The following is a 26964-nucleotide window of genomic DNA, read 5'->3' as shown; positions in this document are numbered from 1 at the left end:
AAAATGGACAAAAAACCAAAGAGAGAGACCAGTGTCAAATATGAAATACATTCCAAGCTCTATACTTCCATATTAAACAAGTATCTGCTATGATGTCATAGTCTTCTAAAAAATATTAGAGACCACAATAAAGTTTTCAAAAATTTTACACAATACTTATAGGGCATGTTTGATTGGGTGGATTAGAACATAGGATTAGGATTATTAATCCGTGGGTCCAATTATCTCATGTTTGTTTTAACATTTTGGTTTAGGATTATTAATCCAATGGATAATTAATCCAACAAATTTGTAGAATTATTAGTAATGGGGTAGGGGTGGAATTATTAATCCAATGGATATTAATCCAATTGGATAGTGAATCCTACACTAATTTAATAGGATTATTAATACTTCACTATTAGTCTTTTGAATCAAACATGACCATATGATATAAAACTGACACCCATGTCAGTATTATATAAAAAATTTAATAATTTTTTTTAAATCCCTAGCATCGCTCTAGTTTCCCACTACCCATTATGTACTATTCCTTTCCATTCAAATTTTTTTGGGGGGTTAATTCCATTCAACTAAACTGAAACTACCACTGTTGTTGCCAAAAGTGAAACGCATATATATCATTCATTTGGCACAAATGAAATGAAAGTTCAAAAACATATAATCAATTCTCATTTCTCAACTCTCTAGATGCAATTCAAAATTTTCTATTCCTCAAAATCTTGTCAGCTTGATCAAAGACAAGTGCGTAACACCACAAAAATTCAAACGCCCTAAATCTCGCCTATCCATTTCTAACAATTTCAGAGAATTTCTAGCCAAAGGAAAGAATGCTTCAGGATTAGTACTAAATGGCTGAAAAGCAACGAACAATGCTCGCATATCAGCTCCAAACTGACTGGTGCCCTTCTCAGAGAATCTATAATCACTAGTGAATATGCTGCCAAAAATGAATCGGTCAAGCCCATCTGTGACGCTTCTCCACAAATCCGAAAGTCCTTTGGATTGAGACTGGCATTAATTATACAAAGCTGACTTCTCAAAGTATCCAACGCTTCAAGAATGTCAACGGATACAGAAAAATATCTGACTTCTGAGGCTCTATGTAGACCATCATCATCCTCCTTTTGCTTGAAGCATTCCTTGCTCTGGACATACTCCTTGGTAAGAGGCTCAAATTGACCAAGACGATCACCAATTATTTCCATTAGCAAATTTGTCTCCAGATCAGCCAAGCTCTTTATTTCTTCTCCAAAGAAGTGAGAATTATCATTCATATCATCTTTTACAGAGATGATTTTTATCAATTTCAGCAATTTTCATCTCCAGAAAATCAACATCGTCTCTCCATTCTTGTAGTTTAGATTCACAGTATCGAGCAGCATTGATCACCGCACATAGTTTCAGCAAGGAGTCATCATTGCAGTCAGTAGAGAGGAATTCAATTTCCTTGTACTGCAAAAGCAGCCTTTTTAAAAGGTACAAGACAAGTTTAGCTGCAGTTGATCTGATGAATTGGGTCCTTGCCAAAATGCCCGGTAAAGTTTTGCAACGCTCGATCATTTCCCAAGCAAGTTAGCACAGATTCTCCCTACTATAAAGAAGAAACCGCTCAGTTGTCGTGTCAACAGCAGATCCAATTTCGTTTTTCGTGTCAACCAACCACGCCCTCTCATGCTTCAATTCTTCTTTTAGTTTCATTCTCCCAACCTTGAGCTCTATTTTGGCCCAAATTTTGAGCCAATCAGGCCTATCAGAAAATAATGAGAACACAGATAAGCCTCTCGACGATCCTTCAAGCATTTCAAAGTCCTCCGTGAAGAGATAAGCTTCTGAATTTACAAGTGACATCATCTGTCTGTCAAAATTAACCATAAGGTCGATTAAATGAAGCCATGAAGAAATCATCTCCGATTTTTCCTTTTTCTCTTTGTATCTTTTGACAAGAACAGAGAGAACTCGCTTTGCTAAAAATGAAGAAAGTGTTTGGACCATTACAGATATCCAAGCTTCTTTAGCACTCAAGCTCACCAGTTTTGCTCTATCAATGAGAGGCTGCAAAACATCATCCACTCCGCCAATAAAATCTTTGGTAATCTTGGACACAAGAGCGAAGATAAACTCAGGCTGATCAACCCATTTCGAGAAGTGATATTCTGACCGTGACGCAATAGGAGAAACCAGTTCATCAATGGCCCAAAGCCCTGTATTCAGCTTCTTTTTTCCCAAAAGGCCAAGCTGTCGCTTTTCCCTCCGTGTCTGCAAATGCTGCAAAGCACAAAGTTCTAGAAAACTCTCAGAATAGGCCTTCTGTTTGTCTACTTGCATCAAAACTAATGGATTTGGAAGGATAGAGATCTTCCCACTTTCTATTTTTGACATAAAAACTTTTGGTGGCCACCCTAGAGATGAAAGAAGAGCTCGGTGATCTGCAAGAACTTGTTGCCGGAGCAAATTCAATGTTTAGTCTACTCTAGAATCCAGAGATTTCATAAGATGGAACCACTGAGGTCGGAACTTCACAGGACTGACCAACAAATCCTCAATACAATTCATGGATCTTACAGCTTGAAAGAACTTTTCTTGCCTCGATCCTGGGTCCTGCATTCAATGACTACACTAAAATTTTCTGTGCAGTCCCATCTTTGATCTAACTATGCAATATGTATTCTTAATAAAGAAAAAATAATACTGACTAAAGTCATTACTGTTGAAACTGACGGATTTGATCAATTTGAAGTGAGTACATTTCCCCTTTTTTTATTCACAACAGAGAAAACTGCATCTTCAAGATCTCCAACCATTGCTTCTAACTGCTGAGTGGTATCTGAAATCTTAGATGGGTTAGTAAAGATTTGCCTGGTAAGTTAAGAAAAATGAGAGCAAGTACATGATTTGCATAACATCTATGATTTGGTTGAGCAAGACCAAGATCAAACTGAAGCCACTGAACATAAAAAAACTCACTCCATGTTCCAAGGAAAAATGTATTGCAAGAAAGAAGCAATTTTGGTGGGCACATACAGAATTGACAATATAGATTAGACAGCTTTTTTACAATGATGAATGTACATGAGAAATTTTGAGTTGAGGATCTAACAAGCATTGACACAAACATGTGGCACGACACAGACACACCTATAAAAAAAAAATCAAAAAATATAGGACATAACAAGTGAGGGACACACACAAAAGATATACTTTCATAAATTTATTATATGTCATATATAAGGATAAACAATTATATGTCATGTATTGAATATTTAACTAAAAGATAATAACAACATGCAGCAGTACTAATTTCTATAATCTAAAGGAGAAGAATATGTAGATTCCAAATTATTTTATTCAAACTTGTAATGTGTTTCATGTGTGTCTAAATGATAGACACATGTTCCTCAAGTGTCTTAAGCGTGACCGAGTCTAGAAAATTTTAAATAATAGTAGCACATATTTGGACATATGTCTGCTAGGTGTCAAGAAGTGTCCAATGAGTAACGTGTAATATTGGTGTCTAACATTCTTAGAAGTGTTTGTACTTCTTAGTTGAGGATTACTTGGCGTAAGAACAATTTGCAAACTCGGAATTCGTTCAAATATATCATTAGCAAATATACAACAATATACACATATAATAATAGTGTTAAAACAAATAAGAAGTATCCGATGAAAAGTATCAAACTCATATTCCACGCCCTTGTCCAAGTGTCAAGGGTCTGACATGGGTATTTGATTTATTTTAAAGACTCCACATAACCTAGCACACAATCATGTAAACTATCACTCACTTAAACATGGAATGGAAATGGTAAGATTGTGGTATTACATATAAAGCCAAATAGTAAAACAACTAATCCATGATCAAGAAAGTCAAACATTTCATTTGCAAATTCTATGGCAAAATTTTGTAACTTCACCAATAACTAATGAATTTTGGGTGAAGCAATCATTTTCTAAATCAGTTTGCTTGATCAAAATTTTGAGATTAACTTGTTCAAGACATTTCAAGAATTTTGTTATAATGAATGAATAATCATTACAGTTTATCTGCTAAAAAAATATAATAATAAACAATTCACACTAATACCCAAGTGATTTACAGTTTGGAAAGCATTTTCTAAAACATGGAACATTTTCGTTCTAAAACTCTGAATTTAGTGATTCAAAGCATGCCAATATTTTTTCTTGTTTCTTTATTTCCTTAAACATTTCCTGAGGAGGAAATGTATCAAATATAATGAACTACTATCTAAGAAAGCTGGAATTTTGGCAAGACATATTAAAGAAATGGACCACAATGCTCCTAGAGATGTGTTGAAAAAAACTAGAGTATATTTCATTGGATGTCTAATTGTGAAAAGAAAATTACCCTAGAAGTATCTTAAATTCTCCTAATGTAATCTATAGAAATTTTAGTCATATTGTACCACACTTTAGATTTACAACATGTGATGTACCACGTTTTTTATTCTCATTCCACTCACTGGAACAATCCATGTTCCAAGTAACATAAGTTTATCTAGTCTAAAATAATGCAAAGAGATTCATATGAAACTGGTCTCATGCTATATTGATGAATGGGCAAACTACGAGATCACATAATTGAATAATTAATAAAACCCTCAAAGAGATTTTCTGCACACATGTTTCTCATTGATATTTCATCCACATAATCTAAATAATTAGGCTGTGATCTTATGTGATAAACAATACCACACTAATTCTGAAGGTTCCAACATTTTACTTCCTTGATTTTGGTGAAAGCCTATCCCAACTGGGGAAATGTAAATAAATGCTTCTGATTATTGTAAAAATTTTGGGATTTGATTAAAGATTCAGAAATTCTAACAATTCTAAGTTGCAGTGAATTCAGTAGCTAAGGGACAAAACACAAGAACATTTCAATGTAAAGTCAAGACCAAAGCAAATAGGACTTCTGTTACTACCATTATTATTATTGCTCCTACTACTACTAATACTACTATGGGATTTTTACTCATACAAACTTATGTTCAGGAAAAAGTCATGAAGAATTCCATCTAAATAAACCACCGCTGGTTTTATCATTATCATTTTTGTTACTACCAACAATATAGTAATTCATAGGAAATTATAATATTAGGTTTGAGAAGTCACTTGAGATTGTATAATCTAATGGTAACAAGTGCCAGACCTTGTTAACCTTGTTGAGAAACTAAAAACAAAAACAAAGTGCCGGACCTTGTAAACCATGTTGAGAAACCAATACATGAAATTAAAAAACAAAAACTAATCTATGAAATGGATGTGTCCACAAAATGTGTAATGTCAATTCGAGAACTAACAATGAAAGAATACTTGAGAAATTTACAGTAGCACCAAATTTTTTATTTTTTATTTTAAAGAAGAAACATTTAAGTCAGTAGTCAGTCCACTGAAGCAAACCCATCAATCAAAAAGAAAAACCAAGAAAAGTTCATATTTTGGCATTGTATATCCCAACCATGGTGATTTGTGTATTCTTAAGAACCAAAATTCAAGAATCAGAGAGACTGATTGATGTCACAACAACCAAATTTATATATTAGCATATATAAATAGAAGATAAAAAGCATAGATTAATAAAAAATATATATATATGTAAAATAAGCAAAGCAACAAATCCAAAACTCACTAGCATAACTGCGAATATTTTCAACTCGGCTCAATTCCATTGCAAGCTGAGGCAAATCCTCGCTCATCATCTTCTGAATCCCATCTGAAAAATCAAACCCAAAAATTAAAACAACAGAGTATGGTAAGAAAGAAGCCTTTCAATCAAATGGGGGTTTCAGTGAGTAGTACTGACATGGGGACATTGTTGTTAGATTGAGCTTGTGGAGAGTGGATTTAGCTGCAATTGATCGAGAAATCCATGAGATTATGAGCTTGGCTAGGTTTTGGTGTAGGTGTTGGGGATAAGCGGCTAATTCTGCACACTCTCTGCTCAAATTCGCCTCGAGATCGCAAGCTGTATTGTATTTGTATGATAATGACAATGAAAATGCCGATGACGATGATGAACTTTGATTGTTCTGGAGAGTGGTGGCGAAATGGTGATCCAGAAACCCTAAAAGGCGTGGCGTGGGGATAGCTCACTGTAATTCAGCAACACCATTGCCACCAACCATCAATCATGGATGTAGACTACCGTCAATGTCATTACATTACTAAAAAGAGAGGCTATTCCCACACTGGACTACCTACTAAGTTATTAGAGCATCCGCATCAAGGCTTCAAATTTTTAGGCTAATTGAACCCAAAATTCTCTTTTTCTTTTCTGATATTCACCGCAACAAATTTTCTATTTTAATTTAATCTTATTAAAATATTAATTTAGGGTTGGTTTGGGATGTCCTAAAAAAGTACACTTTTTGACTTATTGGTGGGTTTGGGTTGGGTTTGGGTTGGGTTTGATATGATGTGTTAGAGAGGTGATGTGATTTAAATAAGATGATGTGACTTAAATAAGATAGTGACTTTTTGACTTTTTAATGCCAAACTAGCCCTTAATATTTTATTTGTTATTCTTTTTTTATTATTATTAAATTGATAAGGTACTACCTAAACAATTCTTAAAAAAAAAAAAAAAAAAAAAAAAAAAAAAAAAAAATTACTGTTGACCGATCCACCGACAGGTCAACCGGTTAGGCTAATTTTCGACATTTTTCCTTCTTTACTACAGGCAACTCATGGACATCCGGGTGGATGACCGCTTTACAGTTTTTGGCTCAGTTTTTCTACATAAAATATAATAAAAAATCATATAACGAATGAACAGTACCTCTGTAGCAAATCTAAGAAAATGTTAATTTACAAAAAATTTGCTGAGGCTAATGGAGGAAGAATTTGATGAACAGTGCCTCTATATTTTAGTTTTTTGTTATTTTGGTGATCCTGATGCGGATGCTCTTACGAAGTTATTTCTCAAGGCCTACCTACTAAGTTATTTCTCAAATTAAAGTGAGTTTGGCCGAATTTTTTAGAGTAAGCTGAAGTGTGTTTATAAAACACGTTTTTCAGTATGTTTTTGGTCTAGGTGCACAAAATGAATAAAATCATAAAAGCGTTGTTACAAAACACGCTTTTAATTAAGAAAACATTATTCCTATTAGTGTTTTTATTTGTAAGTAATAGCGCTATTTCTAACCACGCTTTTAAAGAAAATTTGTTTTTAAAAGAAAGCGTGATTCATAACCACACTTTTAACAGAAAGCCATATAAAATGGCCCACCCCCCTGAAATTTGCAACCACACTTTTTAAACACTTCTGTTTTTTTCTGCAAAGCCCGAACCAGTTCTCCCTCTCTCTGTTGATCTCTGCTCTCTCTCTCTTCGTGGGTTCTCTGGTCTCCCTCTCTCTCTCTCTCTCTCTCTCTCTCTCTCTCTCTGTGGGTCGCTCTATGCTCTCTCTCTCTCGCTAATATGTGGACTGCCTGTTTATCTCTCTCTCTTTCTCTCAGTTTGAATTTTATTTGTGTTGATTTCGTTTGTGAAAATGTGAATGTAAGTACATAACAATGTGGGGTTTTGTGAATTCAAATTGGGGTTTTGTGAATTCAAATTGAGGAAGTTTGGAAGATAGAATAGTTTGAATACAGTTTGAAAGATAGAATAGTTTGAATACAGTTTGGAAGATAGAATAGTTTTGTGTATTCAAATTGTTTTGTGAGTTCAAATTGATACCAATGTGGGTAGAATAGGGTTCTTTGAATTGAAATTGTGGTTTTGAATTCACAGATTGAACCCTAGCCCTAGCCCTAACCCAATTCTAGGGTTTCAAATTGAACCCTAGCCCTAACCCAAAGCTTGTAATGCAAATTGAACCCTAGCTCTAACCCAATTCTAGGGTTTTGAATTAATTTGAATTCACAAATAAAGGCTAGGGTTTTGTGAATTCAAATTTTGGTTATTATATGCATTTGTGTTTGTTTGTGAATTCAAATTTTGATTAATTATGAGTTGCACCAATCTCTGTGTATGTTTGTGAATTCAAATTCTTTGTAGATAGGCTGATGTAGACAGCATCCATGTCCCAAAACCATAGGAGACACAAATAAATTAAACTTGTTTATTGAAAATAAAATTATGGATAAACCCAAAATGATATTTGTCACTTTCTTAACTAAGTGAGTCAATCTCAATCATATGATTAACGATTTTACTTCAAAAACACTAATTGACGTAATTAATTGAATCAAATTAATATAAAATTTTAAATCAAATCAATTAAAAATTTATGAATCAAAATAATATATGAGACAAAATACAAAAACTACCAATTTAAGTTAATTTTATCCACTAAACATTACCACTTTCCCTATCTTGATTCCACGGCTACCGGTTGGCAAGCTATCGACTTGCAACCAAAGGCAAGAAAATAAAACGAAAACAACAAAATCAAGTAAATTCTATTGTAAAAAAGATTTTTTTATTTTTTATGATTGTCAGACAAATCTTCACAAAAATAATAAAAAATAAAAAATTTAGTCATCTATCTGTATTGAAGAGTATTATTCGAACACATAGAGTGCATTACGAATTTCACTATAATAATCTAAACCATTTGTTTTTATTTTAAATTTTCCAATATTTAGTGTTTTTAGAGTACTACTCTACATTATTCATTTTTTGAAAAAGTGAGTAGTCACCTTCGAGTGACGATTAAAGTACTGATTATGTGGAGCGTGTTTAGCATTGATTGTTTATTACTCATAAATATGTGGGCTTTTAATGGAATGTGACTTTGTGCAGCGCGACTTAGATGCTTTGTTTTTTCCTCATATTCGGATTTGAATTATTAGTCACATTAATACCACCACATGGAAATAGTGTTGACAAACAACTATATAAAGGACTGAAGAAGTGATGGTAAACACACAACCTTTCTACTCAGTTCTCCCTAGGAAACTATCATTCATTTATTGAGAAAAAATCAAATGGAGTATACATTCACGATAGGGGGTAGGAATCGCAGAGGAGAGAGTTCACAACGAGGAAGAGGAACGGGAAGGGGACTCGCAAGGGGTAGGAACTTCGAAAGAGGTGAGAGTTCATGCCGAGGAAGAGGAACACGAAGGGGAAGTGGCGATGCTGAAGTTAAAACACCGTTTGCTTTGTTAGATGCCTCTTGTGCTTATCATGATAGGTTTGGGAAGCGACATTTTGTCATGCCCAAGTACTATCGAAATCCATGTGGTTTCATGGAGGATCCATCTAATAATCAAACAGGATATGGTTTAGCAGACGCTACACTTCTGAAGTGGCCCGCACTATTTATAGAGCAAGTGCAAATGGAAAGATTATATCAGAAAAATCAACTGAAGGTGTCGAAAGCACGTTCAGTTGAGATCCAAAAGGAAGATGTAGATAATGTTGATTGACTATGTGAAAGACTTCAACGTGAGATTTCTCAAATGCACCGTAGGTCAGCCGCAATATGAAACTATCTATACTTAAGTTGGATGCCAAGAAGAATGGAACAACACCAAATGGTGAGGCTATCAAGGCTGTCAAGGAGGATCATGCACTTCTCTCTGACCCTGAGCTCTCAGATTGTTCGAACTCTGAGATTGCCGATTTGAGCGAGGATTAGGCATCTATCTGTCTACTAAATTATATTAGGTTATCCATAATCATGTATTGTGTGTGTTAAAATAACTCTTTCGACAATGAGTTTGTGAAAGATTTGTCTAATATTTGTCTATGTAACTGTTAAGTATTGTACTCGTCGCTTTATTTTATGTACTGTGTTATGTTGAATGTTTCCACAAATTGTTTTTGTTGGATACTTATGTTTGAACTAGTTACGTCGTTCTGAAGTGTTATAGTCATATCTTTATTTTGTTTTCCTGTTCGTAGTAGTAATTAGCAAATTAGATACTTTGTATATGCTGTGTGAAGTTTTATTTAAATATTTCTTGGCAACAAATATTTAAGGGAACAACAAATATTTAGTTTCGAAAATTCCACGAAAGTAGGCTTAGTTTGGGAAATAAATTAGTTATAGCGATCTTGGTTTTCCCTTCGTTGTTTACTGTATTCCGGAATTAGTTCCGTGGATGTGTTGTTGTCGTATTCTCATTTCCGTCCTTTACTCTTTGTATTTGAGTCTTGGGTTGTGTTGGGCAGGTTGGAAACAGTTATGTTTAGAAACCAAAGGTTGATGCCCAAATTTTGGCCTTCACACTCGAGTGGGGCTTTTGACGCTCGAGCGGGGCTTTTGTTGTTGCTTCTCCGCTCGAGCAGGCGTTTTGATGCTCGAGCATGATTTTCCATCTCCCAGTATTTTCTCTGTAGGTCATCGGACGCTCGAGCAGGGCTTTTGACGCTCGAGTGAGCTCCTTTGATTTTGTTCCTCCACTCGAGCGGGGATTCTGACGCTCGAGCGGGGACCATGGTCTACAAAACTTCTGGAAGTGTGCAATCAACGCTCGAGCGGCGCTTTTCACGCTCAAGCGTGAGTCTGTGTCTAACGCTCGAGCGGAGTGACTTTTATATTAGTTCGAAAAGTGACTTTTCGGATCACTTTTCTTTGACTCTTTCTTTCTCTAACTTTTCAAAACCTCCATTGGAGAGCCCCTCACTCTAAACTTCAACTTCTCTTTAGGGTTTGATCTAGTTTGAGTGATCTTCTACCTTGGTCCCTTTGTATAGAGTGTAGAGCTTGGCTTGGGCTACATTTCCATCCGAAAATCTTGGGTTTTGGAGCATTTTGAAATTTATCATCTTCTCCATTTGGTCTCATCTTTTAAGGTAGGGATAACTACTCGTTTTTATGATCTTTGACATGAATTTTTAGTCATTTTGATTTAATGTTGAAGTTGGGTGATTTTGGGAGTTAGGGTTTCAACATGAATAAAGAGGGGTTTTGCTATTTTGACCAATATATGTATATCTTGGGTCTTAAAATGAGCTTATTGATGTTGTTATTGATATTTGAGCCTTTGGGTCAATATTCAGAAAATATGGAGGAAAGCCCTAATTTTATGATATAAACTAATTTGCATAATTAATTTGGAAAAGTTATGGGAATATGGACTTGGGTTGGAAATAATGAAATTGGCTTATTATGAGATTGAATGGTGGAGTTAGATTTATTAATCACACACCTTTGAAAATGTTGATAATTTATCTGTTGATGCATTTATTATCTGTTTGGAAATAATTGCTTTGGGCTATCGGTAGAGGATAGTCTTGATTGTTGTAGACACTACATAATGATTAGGTGAATTAAAACTAATCGATTGAATATGTCATTGAATATGACGGTTGGAATAATACATCGAATTTGTGTATTGGTTGATCGTGTATATGATAATTGTTTATATACATTGTTTTGTGTGGGAGGAGATAAGGGATGTACTCCATGGTTTGGGAGGAGATAGGGGATGGACTCCTAAACCGGATATTATTTGGGAGGAGATAGGGGATGGACTCCATTGATATAGCAAATCTGTGTATCTATTGTGAAGTATGAAAGTGTTTTAATATGACTTTGATACAGCAAATATATGTATCTAATGTGAAGTATGAGAGTGTTTTAATATGAGTTGTTATCTCATTTGAAATTGAAGTACTGTTGATATGGGTTGTAATCTCATTGAATTGAATTGTTTGGCCAGGTTCTGAGCCATGTTTATGAATTGAATCAGTTAAGTAAAGGAAAGTAGAATGAAACATGAGCATATTTGTCATGGAATTGGAATGTGTTATAAGTTGGTTTATATGGGTTAAACATTTATCAAATGCTAATGTTTTAGTTATTGCTCATATTATGTTTAGCATATCTCTACTAGGCATTGGCTCACCCTATATGGGACATCATTTTCAGGTTCAGGTGATATGTCACCTCCAAGGAAGTAGCTTGGGAGGCTTGAGACTGATCGCTCTTTTTGTTGTCTCTTTTGTATATTATATGTATATTAAGCCATGAGTTTATTTTGTGTAAAGAGTTAGAACTCTACTTTTGTTGAACCCAAGTGTTGACTTGGAAAGTTGTAAGCCTATAGGGCATTTACTTTTGTTGTCAACATGTAATATCTTTTGTAAGAATACTCTGATGAATGGCATTATGTCTTACTCTCTTAAGTTTATGGATGTGATGAATGCATGATTTATGTATTTATTTTGAGGGCGTTACATTAGTATAGAGGCTTAGTTTGGGAAAAGCCCCGAAAAAATCTCTCTAAAACTGTGCAAAATGTTCTCTAGGGAGGGTGCGTGTCTCGAGACTATTATTTTCTTCTTTTTTTTAATTTTTAATTTATTGTTTTTATTTTTGTCCATCATCGATCTTTTTTAAATTATATTTTAATTATAAATTTAAATAAAAATTTAAAAAAAAAACAAAATAATAAGGTAAATCAAGCAAATATTTAATTTATATTTTTTCATATTCTTTTTTACTTTTATATTTTTAAAGTCATAAGCGGTGATTATTGATTCAATGGTAAAATCTTAGTCTAATAATTTTTGATATGATGTTTATGCTTGCTTGTTTGTGATTTTCTTTTTATTTTTTTACGCCACATCATTACAGCTTAAATCAGAACTCTAATTTTAGAGCTCTTAATCACTACTCTTTAGACAATTCATGTTGTTTATTTTTAAAAAATTTATGTATAAATTATTTATGTAAATATCAAATTGATCTGATAATCGTATATATAATTTTATCATTTAAAAAAAAAATAATGGATGAGAAACATAATTTCAAAATTAGATAATTTATTTTTAAATATTAAAATAATAAAATTTGGTAGCTAAGATTGTTTATCAATATGATATTTTATATGAATAATTTATATATAGAGATCTAAAAGATGATTGAGTGAATTATAGAATGTGGATTGAAGAGAAATCAATCAAAATAATAATAATAAACAGTTTTTTACTAATTTCAGATGCTGGACAATCTAATTTCAAGAGGGGGGCATTTTTTATATGGCTTTCTGTTAAAAGCATGGTTACGAATCACTCTTTCTTTTACAAGTAAATTTTTTTTTAAAAGCGTGGTTAGAAATAGCGCTATTAATGAAAGCGCTAATAAGAACAATGTTTTCTTAATTAAAAGCGTGTTTTGTAACCACGCTTTTATGATTTTATTCATTTTGTGCGCTTGGGCCAGAAACATGTTGAAAACGTGTTTTGTAAACACGCTTCAGCTTATTCTAGGAAATTCGGCCAAACTAGGCTTAGTTTGGAAAATAACCTAGTAGGTAGGCCTAGTTTGGGAAAAGCCTCCCAAAACGAAGCAAGTTCTACGGAAGGCTCTATTTACACACAATTTTTTCTCTCAAGGCAAACCACTTCTAAAGACACACCAAAAATAATTTGCAAAAATAAATATTTTTCTCATCACACACCACAAATTTATATATTTACCCTTACTCACACACCCACCCACAACAATATACACACAAAGTTCCATCTTTACCCCCATACAGCCACACACCCCACACCCACGATATTCATCTCCCCCTCTATTCTTATTCACACTAGTGAACACCATTGCTGAAAACACTCATCAAGACGTCGTCGGTGGTGTTGCTCAACACTGTTTTGAAAAAAAAAAAACAAAAAAATTTATAACTGTTCGGCAGTATAGAGTTAAATTAAATGAAAAAGTTCGACCATAGTAATCTGAACAAATTGCACTTGTTTGATTGTAGTCTGTTGGACAGATGTAAGTTATTTGATTGTAGTCTGTTGAACAAATGTAATTTGTTCGATTGTAGTCTGTTGAACAGATATAAGTTGTTCAATTGTAGTCTGTTGAACAGATGTAATTTGTTCGATTGTAGTTTGTCGAACAATCATATATCATTCACCTCTGGTTAACCGAACAACGATTTACCACTCATAAACGAAAACGAAGACGAAAACAACAACAAAAAAAAAACCTTTTCATTGCTCCATTGTTCCGAATGAGAATTGTCAGATGCATCATTCATTGAATCCAATCAAAATCTTCAATAATACTATATTTTTGATTATTTGTTTAAGGGTTTTTGATTTTGGTTTTAGGGTTTTTAGATTCTTGACAGAGAAGATACGTAAGAAACAAGTTTGAAATTGATGATTTATATTATATTGATTCTTGTCCTTTATGGTAAATACACAAATGAGTTGTATCATAACTTGTCTTTCATAGTCATTTCACTTAAGGTTAAAATTGTAATAAAAAATAAATTAATTAATAGTTTGCCTTGAGAGGGAAAGTGGTGTGTAAATAGAATGACCCAAGTTCTACTCTACTATGGGAATAATTACAACAACCATCCTTTAATTATGAAAATAGTACATTTTGTGCATTAGCAGTGACATAGGAGTTTTTTTTTTTTTAGGGTACTCTCGAAATTTTTTTCAAAAATTTAATTTTTTTTTTTTAAAATCACACACAAATAAATAAATAAAATAAATTTTAATATATTGATGCTCCTTTAATTCAAATTGAGATAAACTATAACCGGTAAGGCTTTGTCTCCAGCTCGGTTTTAGACTGGACCGTATCCAAACCGTTGAATATGTAGGGTTCGTTGAGTATTTCATCCCTGCAAAAAATCACATTGATTGGATAGCGATTGCTACTTGATCAAATCACATTTCCATTAACAATTTTTTTTTTTTAAATCATATTGAACGTTGACAAAAATGTGATTTGATTAAATAGCTATCGATATCTAATCAACGTGATTTTTTGCAGTGATAAACTACTCGATGAGTCCTACACATTGATGGTTTGAATCATTGATAAGGGCTCCATGGTGGGCCTACGGGGCCCAACAGTATGGTCCAGTCCGCTTACGGACTAGACACAAGCCACACCCAACTATAAAATTGTTGATCAACATTAATATTCAAATGATATACTTGTTGAGAATTGCAAAATCATACAATTTTGTCAACGAGGTACTTTGTACAAGTTAAAGAAGCAAAGCTCGAAAACATGTCATGTGTCACAAAAACATATGTATTGATTAAAGGGTTATGGGTAGAGTTGGGTGTGCAGGAAAGTGGGTTAAGGTTTTCAAAAAAAAAATAAAGTAGGGTATTCAATATAAAAATTTAGACTGAATTACATGTGTGTATATATATATATATATATCTATTTATAATAAAAAAAATTAAATAAGGGTGTTCAATTGAACACCCAATATTTGCTGTAGAGTCACCTCTGATCATTCGAATTATGAAAATTATATAAATAGTAACCGTATTCGAATTATAACAATGACAATTCCGTTGAACAATCACTCACTTTTGATAATCTAAAATTGTATCAATCACGTTTATTAGAAATAGATTGGGAGGTTATAATTCTCATTTTCTATGTCAATCACTGAGAGTAAATATAAGAAGTGTAGCCTGTGAATCAAGTGTAAACATTCAACCAAAGGCGACTTGGGGATTGACCTGCACCGATTTTCATAATAAAGATGGTTGGAGAGTTAAAAGTGATATATTTTTATAGTTGAATAGATTAAAATGTATAATTATATAGATGAAGGAATGAAGTGATATTTGTTAATAGTAGAGGGGCCTTGATGTAATTAACCCTTAAAAATAAAATAAAAAATTCATTTAAAGCTTCTCTCCAATCCTTCATTTATTTTTCTTCTTTATTAATTTGAATAAAAATTAATTAAAAAAACTTTATTTGATATGAAATGCTCCAATAGTTTCTTCATCAAATTTAACTAAAAAGTTTGATTTGGTAAAATTTTTGAATATTCAATCCTCACTTACTAAAACTTTTATCAAATTTTTCTAAAAGTTTCAAACTGAGTTCCAAAAGCTTCGTTCATCAAATCTTGTGATAAACTTGTTTTTATTTTAATTTGATGAAAAAAATTTGTGATAACTTGATTTTATACAAGTTTGGTGAAAGATTAGAGATCTCCCATCTTTACTCTATTTTTTCATCAAATTTTAATGAAAATTTGATTAAAAGTTTTATATGATATTAATTCTTATTCTGTTTTTCATCAAGCCACTTTGAAAAAATTTAAATTTATCCTAAAATTTTGTTTTAACTAATTTTATGAAAGAAAATCATTTTCAATTTTTATTATTTTTAAATTTGAGTAAAAATATGACTATTAAAAATTTGATAAATAAGTTAGCTCATTCTTAATTTGGTAAAAAAATTGCTCTCTCTTACTTTAATACAGATTTGATAAAATGATTGAATGAACTTTTAATTATTTTTCCATCTAATTTGAATTTTATAAAAGGAAATTAATAAAGAATTAAAAATGCTTGTACCATACAATGTTTATTTTTTCTTTATTTAAAAAACCATATGTGAATTAACTGGCTGGGTTACTTTGAACTTAGAAATGCTAAATAAAAACTTTTTTTTAATGAAAATATAAAAACTAACTTTTTTTTTTTTTGGTTGGGTCATACGATAAGATGTTAGAAGGTTAATATGTTAAATTATAACGAAAGGGTCATAATTGTTCCATCAACTCAAATTCCAATCCAAACCTCTGATCATTTCATTTTCCCAAAAAATCAATTTTAGCCATATTTGCCTTAAAAACTTACTTTTATACCAAATGATTTTCATAAGGGGACTATTTTTCTACTTTAACCATTAACGACTTGTGAAAATTCTCCATACTCTTATTATCTTGATGACTTGGCTCTTTAGAAATAGATGTATCATGTTTCAATCTCGAGCCACATTATTTTTATACCTTGTCCTTTCATAAGTGTTTGCACTCCTTAGAGCCATTGATAAAATTACAACTACAATCTTAGTTCAAAACAACCGTTGCTTGGGGTTCAGGGGATGAGGGCGATGGTACATTACAACTACAATCTCAGACATTATCGCATAAACAATCTGTTGTAAATGCCTGAAGTCCCAAAAAAAACCTAATTTTGAACTTGAAATTCCCCAATGAAAAATGCAAACCCTAATTTATCCGAAACAAATCTCAATGTCGATGATGGAAGGGAGAGGTGCGACGATGTTTTGAGGTCTTTGTCTTCTTCATTCTTACTATAGCTCTCACGGTGGCCTTCGTCTTCTTGGCCTCTTCCGCAGTGTTCTTTGCTTCTCTCTCTTCTTTGCCTCCTTTGTGGTGCTAATGTTGAATACAGAATGCATGTGTGTGTTTCGGACTGTTGGACCAGATTAGTTTTATGCCAAAACAAAACCCCAAAAAAAAAAAAAAATACTAAAAACGGTTTTAGAAAAGCTGTATTATAAAATGGCTTTTGTAAAGCTGTATTCTAAAACGGCTTTAGCAACACTGTTTTATGTTATAAAATTAATTTTGGCAAACAATATTTATGATGAAAATATAAATTGGGAAAAAAAAAATATTACTAAAAAACAATTTTACGAAAAGTATTTTTTATTAAGTCAAAATTAATTACACGTTAAGTAAAATCAGCTTTTGTAAAATCAATTTTTTGTAGGAAAATTTTATTAATTTTTTATTTCCAAAAAAACAGCTTTGTAAAACCGTTTTACTCTATAATGAGAGTAAAATGATAAATACACCCTAAAGTGGAACTATTGCCATATGTAGCGGAATTGAAAAAAGGAAAAAAGAAAAAAAAGATAGCTTTCCTACAAAAGCAAAAGGAAAACCACCCCTTCAAATGGTCTGTCTGGCTTCGTTTGATATCTAGAGAGATGAGAAGTAACAAGAAGAAGGTGGGATGTGGAGGTGGAGAGGAGGGGAGATGGGAGGGGCTGAACCCAGAAGTGCTGGCTCAGATATTCGTGAGGATAGAGGCAGAGGAGAGGGTGAAGACGGTGGGGCTGGTGTGCAGGTCCTGGTTGGAGGCTGTGGCTGGCCCCTACTGCTGGACCGACATCGACATCGAGCAGTGGTGCCGCAGGTCTAACCGCCCCCTTCACCTCGTCGACTCCGCTGTCAGGAAGCTCGTCCGTCGCAGCAAATGCACCTTCACTCGCGTCTCAGCTTGCAAGCTCGGCGACTCTGCCTTCTCCTTCATCGCCAACTGGTATGTATACATATACACACTCACTCGCAAACCCACTTTCATTTTGTTTTAACATAATAATATGAGCATTTAAGCAACAACGCGTTGCTTTTTATACAAGAAAAGAGATGAATGTGAGTTTGATTTATTTTTAAAATTTTTTTTTTTTGTGGGTGAGGGATGGTGATGCGTTTGCTGCTTTGATTGTTTTAATGTTAGAGGAGTTGCCCCCAATCTGGTTGATTTGCCCTGTATTCTCCGTTCATTATTTGGAAATCAAAATTTGATATAATAGATTCAGTGTGCCATCTTTTGTATTACTCGTGAAAAAATCAAAATAAAACATTAAAAAAAGAAAAAAAAAAAAAGGTAAATTACACTTACACCCCTGAAATTTGAATTTAATACATATCAACTCTGACATTTGGAAAATTACACGGACCCTCTGTCATTGTAATTATTTAGACAAAATGAAAATATTAAACTCATGCACTCTCTCTTTTCTTTATTTGTTTTACTTGCTCTGTTTTTTTCTTCCCTTTCCTTTGCTTAATTTTTTTTGTTTTTAATGTAATTTCTTCTATTTTTCTACCAAGAGTTGTTGTTTTTATATAAACAAATGGGTTTGCGAAATAAGACTATTAACTGCAGGGATAGGAATGTAATTTTCAAAACGTTCAAGGGGTGAGATGTAATTGGACCAAATCTCAGGGAGTGTCAATCTAATTTACCCACCAAAAAAAAAAAAAGATCGAAAAAGCCCTTGTTACGTATGTGTGATTTTGTTTTTGCTTTTCTTTGACATATACACTGATTTTTTTGCTTAGTTTGGTTTGTGAGATATAATTGTTTCTATAGTGAGAAACAAGTATGAAAGGCCATTGGCAATTTTCTTACGATTGTTGTGTGGCCCTGAGAATCTTAGTTCATTATCGAATCTTAAACCTTTTTTTTATCTAAGTTTATGTATAATGGAATGTGTTTGGAGTTCGCTTTGCTGTGTTAATTAGTAACGGTACAATTATGTTGGTTTGGATGCTCGCTTTGACAATGGAATGATCACTACTCACGAATAAACAAATAGTTTGATGGGAAGAAACCAAGTCCGGAAAGTGATGATGAAAGTACATTAGACCAGTTCCAATTAAGTGTTCGTTTTTTATTGGTCTGAGGATCTTATGTTGCTTCAATTCATGTACCTTGTTTTGATTGAAATGTAGGAATATGAATTACAGACAAGAAGCCAGCATGATTTATGTTTGATTTGTTACTTTAATGAATGTAAGTATGTTTGTTATGTTTCTCTCCATTTATTTTGGGATTTTTCCAGTTGATACATCTAATTAATCTACACATACACATGGACAAACACATTTTATTTTTAAAGAGAAGATAATTTTAGGTTTGATTTGATGACAGTTTTGGATCTGCATTTGTTGGGATCTATGTGAAATCAAACACCCGATATAGTTGTTTCAATTTTAAATTCAACTGCTTTGAATGCTGCAGAGTTAACTAAAATGTGGTTAATTTGCACTGTATATTTTGTTATTGGCTTGACTTAGAACTTATACATTTTGGTATTTTCAATAAGCCGCCATGTGTGTGCATGCACAACTTTCACACTTGCTTGTTGTCTGTTTGTGTGTTTTCTTGATACTTCTATTATTTACATTTACTGAGATTTCTCTTCCAATTTGGGGCTGTTGATTTTTCTGTAAAAAATAAAAAAAATTAAAAGAAAAATCTCTTATAAGCAAAGTTTTCTTTTGGTCTGGTAAGAAAAAAGGAAAGAACCATCTTTGTTTCAACGTTTCCTTTGCTGGTAGAAAAAAAAGCTTCATAATCATGTATGCATGTATATTTTGATAATAAGAAACAAAGTGGAGGATGTGATGAATGAATTTTAAACCAGTTCCAGCTACATGTTCATTTATGTCTGGCCTGAGAATTTCGTGCTGTATGAACATTGTTTTGATCGTAATAAAGAAATATGCATTCAAGAAAAGAAGGCAGTACAGTTTATTTTAGTTTGTTAATTTGATGAATGTCACTCTGTTCCAATGGTAATGGTGCAGAATGGAAATATTTTCTGTTCTTTTTTGGTTTTAATGTTATTTTTTTTATAAACATATGAATTCGTACGCCACTTATGACACTCCAGTTTATATACCTATTTTACATTCTAGTATTACATGTGATGCTTGAGAGTTAGATTGGCTGATTCATTTCTACTCAATTGTCCTATTTCACCCAAAATATGTAGCATAGCTCGAGTTACTTCCTTCAGTTGCAGGAGCTCTTTGGCATTAAACTAACGAGATATAACCAGTTAATTTTTAAAGCAGTGTTCAGTGGCAGTGCCCTATTGTCTTCAGTGATTTTTGCATTTATAACTATGACAAAATAAAGAAGTAAAACACATAACCAAGCCTCCGTGTGTATGGTTCTTTTCTTTTTCTTTTTCCATTACATGTATAATTGACATCATTGCATATACAGGCTGTTAAATATTTTGGGATAAAATAGGACAATGAGTTCTTGATCTTTGAAGATCAATATTCTTATTTGCTTTCTGAAAATGCTCCAAGGGAAATTATTACGTCAAAAACTATCACAAAGTTGATGTTCTTGTGACATCCATGTGCTTAACATTGTTATTCCATGAGTTAATGTGTTGACAATTGCCATCCTCACATGTTTGGTGATACAACAGTATATCAAACCGACGTGATATTTTTTTTCCCTTTTCCTTGAACTTGTAGCGCGAGATATCTCAAGGTCCTGCAAATTCCTATGAGCGAGGTCACTGATAAGATGGTTGAGAAGCATGCAGGGTCACTTGTGAATATCACTGTCTTGGACATTACCCATTGTTTGAAGATCACATGCAAAGGCCTTACATATTTTGGAAAGAATTGCAAGTCCCTCATTCACTTGAAACGGAACATGCCCCCACCAGAATGGGAAAATCCCACACAAGTGGTGACTTTTAAGATTGATGATTCCGAGGCAATGATCATAGCTGATTCGATGACAGGCCTCTGTCACCTTCAACTTGGTTTTGGGCGTTTTGGTGACCATGGGCTTGATGCTATCCTTACCAAGTGCAAGGAACTTACCCATCTTGACATTCAAGGTTGTTGGAATGTGGAGATGGAGGGTGAACTTAAAGACAAGTGTGAGCGACTTGCAGTGTTCAACGGCCCTTGGCTTCATGATTATGAGTATGAAGGAATTTTAGAAACTGATGGCAGTGGAGCTGATACTAGTGATCAATCATCTTCCTCAGACTCGGATTAGTTTTTGGTTCTTTCATGTTCTAGTTTTTGACTTTTCACATCGTAAATGCATACATGATGAGATTGCGTATATTGGTATACAGTCCATATAGTAGAGGAATCTTAGTCACTTCTTTCTGATGAGATAAAGAAACTATAAGAATTGGTGGATATAATTACTATAAGAATTGGTGGATATAATTATGTCATTATAGGAAGATGGAGCTGGGAACTGGCTATCTAAAGTTAGCCTTTTTGTATTTTGACTTGAGCATTATATGTTTGTGTACATGATGGAAAATGGTTTGCTTTCTTGTTCATTTTGTACGTTGCTTTCTTGAAGTGTTTCTTGGGCACTTAAGTATGTTCATGCTTGAATAATTTGACTGCATTTCAGAAAAAACCAAATAAGTAACCATTTTTTCTTCGTAATATTTTTCCTTGTAACTTCCATAGAATCATTTAACTTTCAAAATCATATGTATGGCCTTCCTATAGAGAGTCAATTCATGTTACAAATGTTAAGCATTAGATGCCAGTTGTATCAGTTCTTATTACAGGATCTAAAGGTGCAAGTCAGGTAAATTGTTGTTCGACAATTAGAACTCTTTTTTTCTATTTTTGACAATTCATTGATGCGAAAATGTTTTCGATTACTCAATACCAGTGTTTTTATGTCAGAATGATCAACTACTGTCTCAATGTTTGGCCTGCCACGAATCCATTATTGACCCTATTCATCTGATTGACATTCCTATTAGATGTGGTTCAACCCTGCAAGCTGCAGGAAAGCATACCTCAAAGGTGTTGCTGTAATTACACTTGATTAAGCAATGCATGTTATTTCAACATCTAGTAATGTTGGCGCTAGGAGATTTATCAGAGATGTTTCACCTTAAACGGGCACTAACTTAGATTTGTACTGGCACCAGCACAATGAAAAAACACTTGCTTTCAAGTTATCTCCATAGAGATGCCTCAAAATTATGTTGACTGCTATAACAATGTTAAAGGAGCTTGAATTGTAAGTTTCATATTCAACCAACAAACAACATTTCAAGACCAAGCTGTTGGCCTGGTGGATGAGGAGCTCCCTTACCAAGCGTGATTCCTGGGTTCAATTCTTACTACAGTGAACTAATATTTTTTACTGATATGGATTATCATTATATGTTGTACGGAGGAAACGCCTATCATATGGTCTAGTTCCATAGGAAGATTCTGCCACTGCCAATTATCCGTGTTCGTGTCCATGTGTCTTAGCCTACAACCTTTCAACCAACTACAACAATGGATTTTCTAGGAATGTCCCCAACCTTGTCCTTAATACACAAATTACATTGGGTATTCTACTCTCATCCTTACCCCAAGAATAATAAATATATAAAATTATATATTCTGCATGTGTCACCCATGTATTGTTACCTTGTTTTGAAAATTTTTATGTTAGCGTATCCATGTTCGTGTCTGTGTTTCTTAGCCTACAACCTTTCAACCAACTTCAACAATGAATTTTCTAGGAATATGCCCAACCTTGTCCTTAATACACAAATGACAATGGGTATTCTATGCTCATCCTTACCCCAAGAATACTGTAATTTGATACAACACTATAACAAAATTGACTTTTTACGGCACCACATCAATGGCATACAATAAATGCACGTCGTAGTTTCTCACTTTTACGACTTGCTTTTTTTGCACGTCGTAAATACTTTTCCAACTACAGCGTGTCTATTGCGTAGGCCGTGAATAGTAATAGCAATGATTTTTTTACGGCTTGCAATGCACGCCATAAATAATAACAGTTTCTACGACGTGCATATGGCATGCCGTTAATACATCAATTATACACGATGCACATACGTCAGCCGTGAAAAGTGAATACTTTTCACAGCTTACACAACGCCCGCTGTTAAAAGTATTGCACTTTTTACGATGCAGATATCGTCTGCCGTTAAAAATATTGTTTTTTTATGATGCACAATGCATGTCGTGAATTATATGATAAAAAAAAAAGCGCCAAAATGAAATTTGGGGCGCCAATCACCAAAAAATATATATATATATATTAGAAATTCTTTTTTCCCAAAATAACTATTTTGCCTTCCTCCAATCAGCATGGATCACAAGGGTTTCAATCTCTCTCTCTCTGATGATGATGATGAAGGCCGAATCAATGGCTAGGGTTACCAGGATCATCTCATCTCTTCTCTTCGGTTGTGTATCTGAAATCAAAGGTATCTATCGTCGTCTCATGCTTCTATTCTCTTCTTGGTTGTGTATCTGAAATCCCTAATTCATTCTCACTCCCAGCCCAGTCCTGCCCTAGTTTTTTTTGTTTCTCTCTCTCTTTCAACGGCCGCAACACCATGTGTAGTACCCCATATTCGACGCACAAAAAAAAAAAAAAAATCAAAATACACAACTGTTTGGGTTCTAATGACTTATAATCATAAAGGAACATAGAAATGGTAAAGAGAGATGATTTGAAAAGAGACGGTTCGAAGTCAACAAGAAAGGGAGAAGAGAGAGGGTTCGAAGACGTATTTTGGGCATTTTGATCTGGAAGGGTTTCAATCTCTCTTTGGAGACTTTAACCTGGTTCGGCGGCGACAATAATCGGTACAATCTCTTCTAATGCTTTTACTGTTGCTGTGTACAGCTTTAGTGTGATCTAAGCTCCAGTTTGACCACCAGTCATTGAACTTGCATCAAAGAGAGGTAATTTTTTTTCTTCCTATTTTCTTTTCGAGGCTAAGCTATAATGGGAGGGATTTCGCAGTTCATGTGCATTACAAATCAGCATTTGTATTTGGCTTTGATTGAATGATAGGCCATTGTGTTCCATATAATTCCAGCCTAATTTTATCTAGAATATGATGCAATCAATTATTTATTTTTCACTTTAGTATTGGCTCAATATGTTTGGCTTTTTATTCAGATATCAGATACCACTACTAGAGATTTGATTTTTTGAGTGTGTGAGCGTGCCATTTATAGTATGATCAAACACAAGTGTGTGGTTGTAATACTTTCCACTTGTACAATGAACATTTTGACCTAGCTTCTGGTGAGTAGGGCTCCAAAGATACAACGACTGGTAACTCCACTGACTCTACAGAGGAAGCAAGCTAGGATAACTGACAAGAAGAAGAGAATTGCAAAGGCCAAGGAAGAGGCAGTCGAATACCACAAACTCCTCGCCACTAGGTTGATTTCCATAGCTGATTGATTATTATACCATTTTCATTAGGTAACAATTTTCCTTATGTCATTAGTTAATACAATTTAAAATGATTGTACATTCTTTATGACACGTATGTCATAAAAAAATGTACAACTCTTTTAAGCATCTTAACAAATGTCTAAAATCCGAAGTTATGAAATTGAAGGTATTCTTAATACTTCAGGACATTCGATGATGGTTTCCCCAACTTGTTCATATCCAATGCCCATGGCATTCGTGGACAACACGTGGCCTTTCTTGCCTCATTTAGTTCTTCAGGGTTGATTTTTGAGCAACTCTTAGTCATTTATGCATTACCAAATCTGTTTGTCTCTTCATTAACACTCGTCCTTCCATTTTTCCCCACGGATACTTCTGAGCGCATGGAGGAGGAAGGGGATGTTGCAACTACTTTCACTCTTGCCAGAACCTTGTCTAATATACCGATTTCAAGGGGAGGGCCCACTAGTTGGTGATTTTTGATATCCATGCATTGCAGGTTGGTGCTGAATATTGGTATCACTGATTTAATAGCCTTTTCCATGTTATCCTCAACTGATATGGGATTGTGATTACTCTAGCTTCTTTGTTTCCTTGTTTTCTTGTATTTCAGGAGCGATTCTACTTTGGCGACAATGTTTTACCATGCTTTGAGAGCGGGATTCCCATGCTCAAGAATAGGCTTCAGGAGCTCCCTGATTTAGACAACATAAGATTTCTTCTTATGACGAAAACCATAAGATAAGCTATCATTTGTCTGGAATTAATTTTTTTGAAAATGAAGTGTCTGTAATTAGTTTTTACTTCTACAAACCAATGTTACGATGAAGTGCACCATGGGATGAAATACTAAAGACTAAGGGTCACTTCTTATTTCTGTTTACAAAAAATGATTTTTTTTGTTATATATATATATATATATTTATAATGAAAATGAAAAAAGAAAATAGGAAATGGTGTTAACAAACAACCCAAAGTGTTAAAATGAACCCACACATATAGGCAAAATATCAAATTTCCCTCCATTTCATCCTGAATTGTGTGCTTGTGTAGGTTAGATGATGTTTTCATTCTCTCTCGAGATATCAATTGCTTTTCCAGATAATGGTGCATGGAAACGATTTCATAAGCAACTGCAACATTTCCCAATGGTATTGTTCCAAATCATAATAGGGATGTTCTAGATCCTTTATCAACTTATTGAATACACATCAAATTTATCAAAACGTCTCTAGGAATTAATTCCATTTTCAATTTAATTTTGCTTGCATTTTTTTATTACATTGTTGCATATTGCGTTGCTACCTTCTCTGCTCTACTTCGAATGGTTATTAAAACCGATGTAATCATTTGATTTTTATGTATCAAAAGTTGCTTAGGAACATGCTTTTGTGTCCTTACCAAATATGTCATCACCTTGGTAGAATCACGTTTATTAGACCTTTATGATTCTTAATGTCCTACTTTATAGTGCATCTACATGACCCACTATATAGTTGATTTTCAGATTGTCTGCGCCAAAGTTCGAGAAGGTGATCAACGGATTGTACACCCCAAAGAGGAAGGCCCTAGTGAAATGAAGCAACTATGTTATTTATGAATATTGTTTAGTTTTTTCAAGTGGCATACTTTTTAGGGTTGAATTATTAGAGAAAAGGCATATAATATCAGGAAGTAGGCTATAAGGTTCAAGAGTCCATGGAATTAGTAATAGCTTGTGATTGGATTAGATACTAATGAAAAATTAGAGAAGAAGAAAATGATTAGCTTAGGGATTATTCCTATAGTTACTTATCTTATGTATTTGCTACTAAGTACTCAGGTAGAATTCCATCACATTGTCCCAAAAAGCACCTAAAGTTACTAAAACTTACCTAAATTTCTTCTATAATGGATTGAAAGTTTCTTTTTAAACTTATAAATAATATAGCCTCTAATTTGACTTGGACTCTTTATTTTGGAACTTACAATGGTAATGGATAAAACCTATACAAACCTAACCTCATACATAGAGATCCTTTAGCATAATTATGCAAGTCCCAAGTAGGTGTTGCATTGAAGTAGATTAATTCCACCTCTTCCTCTTTTTAAATTTGATTTTTCTCTTGAGCTTCTTATGGTCTGAATTTAGTAGCAAACTATTGAGATCTTGAATATTTGCTAATTTTTAATTATGACATTGCTTTTATAGGACCATTGAATTATCGTATTAATTTTGGAAATGTTTTGTTAATGTTTTACAATTTCTTGATCATTTCTTAATACCTCAAGAAATATTTGTCCCTGAGTCGTCATTTTTTGTACATATGTGAAGTTTCCTTTGTCATGCAGACAAGAAATGCAAAAGGATTAGTTGCTCCAGCTATTGTCACTAGTTTAGGTGTCTTAACACATACATTGCGCACCCTTGTCCCTGTGATAGAAGCAAGTGGATTTGCTACAACTGCAGCTGTAACTATTATAGGA

The 26964-nt window shown here is 33.7% G+C and overlaps 2 protein-coding genes and 1 long non-coding RNA gene across 7 annotated transcripts; 2 read left to right on the top strand and 1 right to left on the bottom strand.

Annotated features, from left to right (window-relative positions):
* Positions 1-592: 592 nt before the first annotated feature.
* LOC114303935 (RINT1-like protein MAG2L) lies at positions 593-6224 on the bottom strand. Of its 5 annotated transcripts, none has more exons than XM_082915695.1 (4): positions 5828-6224; positions 5654-5737; positions 2697-2827; positions 593-2614 (listed from the first exon to the last, which is right to left on the bottom strand). In XM_082915695.1, the coding sequence occupies exon 4, from the start codon at positions 2380-2382 to the stop codon at positions 1576-1578; it is 807 nt and encodes a 268-aa protein (XP_082771821.1). In that variant the 5' UTR covers positions 2383-2614; positions 2697-2827; positions 5654-5737; positions 5828-6224; the 3' UTR covers positions 593-1575. The 5 variants fall into 5 exon arrangements, with proteins under 5 accessions (XP_082771821.1, XP_082771822.1, XP_082771823.1 ...); XM_082915696.1 differs by having other exon boundaries at positions 593-2601; XM_082915697.1 differs by having other exon boundaries at positions 593-2601; positions 2709-2827; positions 5828-6214.
* An 11337-nt stretch (positions 6225-17561) lies between these two features.
* On the top strand, positions 17562-21434 carry LOC145819693 (F-box protein FBW2-like). Its single transcript, XM_082913599.1, has 2 exons — positions 17562-18009; positions 20754-21434. Exons 1-2 carry the CDS (start codon positions 17675-17677, stop codon positions 21289-21291), a joined length of 873 nt encoding a protein of 290 aa, XP_082769725.1. The 5' UTR covers positions 17562-17674; the 3' UTR covers positions 21292-21434.
* A 2470-nt stretch (positions 21435-23904) lies between these two features.
* On the top strand, positions 23905-26693 carry LOC114319074 (uncharacterized). The gene is made up of 3 exons (XR_014360461.1): positions 23905-24997; positions 25112-25649; positions 26006-26693. It is a non-coding gene; the product is annotated as an uncharacterized LOC114319074 (long non-coding RNA).
* Positions 26694-26964: the final 271 nt, after the last annotated feature.

This window comes from Camellia sinensis, chromosome 2 (genome assembly GCF_055761805.1).
Source record: "Camellia sinensis isolate YWXY chromosome 2, ASM5576180v1, whole genome shotgun sequence".
Lineage (NCBI taxonomy): Eukaryota > Viridiplantae > Streptophyta > Magnoliopsida > Ericales > Theaceae > Camellia > Camellia sinensis.
The sequence above is the reverse complement of the archived record's forward strand: the minus strand, read 5'-3'. Positions and strand labels throughout refer to the sequence as shown.

Excerpts from the sequence above, each read along its gene's own strand:
- LOC114303935 (XM_082915694.1), bottom strand. The coding sequence starts at position 2,382 with ATGTCAAAAATAGAAAGTGGGAAGATCTCTATCCTTCCAAATCCATTA.
- LOC145819693 (XM_082913599.1), top strand. The coding sequence starts at position 17,675 with ATGAGAAGTAACAAGAAGAAGGTGGGATGTGGAGGTGGAGAGGAGGGG. Across the intron at positions 18,010-20,753 it reads TTCTCCTTCATCGCCAACTG|CGCGAGATATCTCAAGGTCC; the intron begins GTATGTATACAT and ends TTGAACTTGTAG.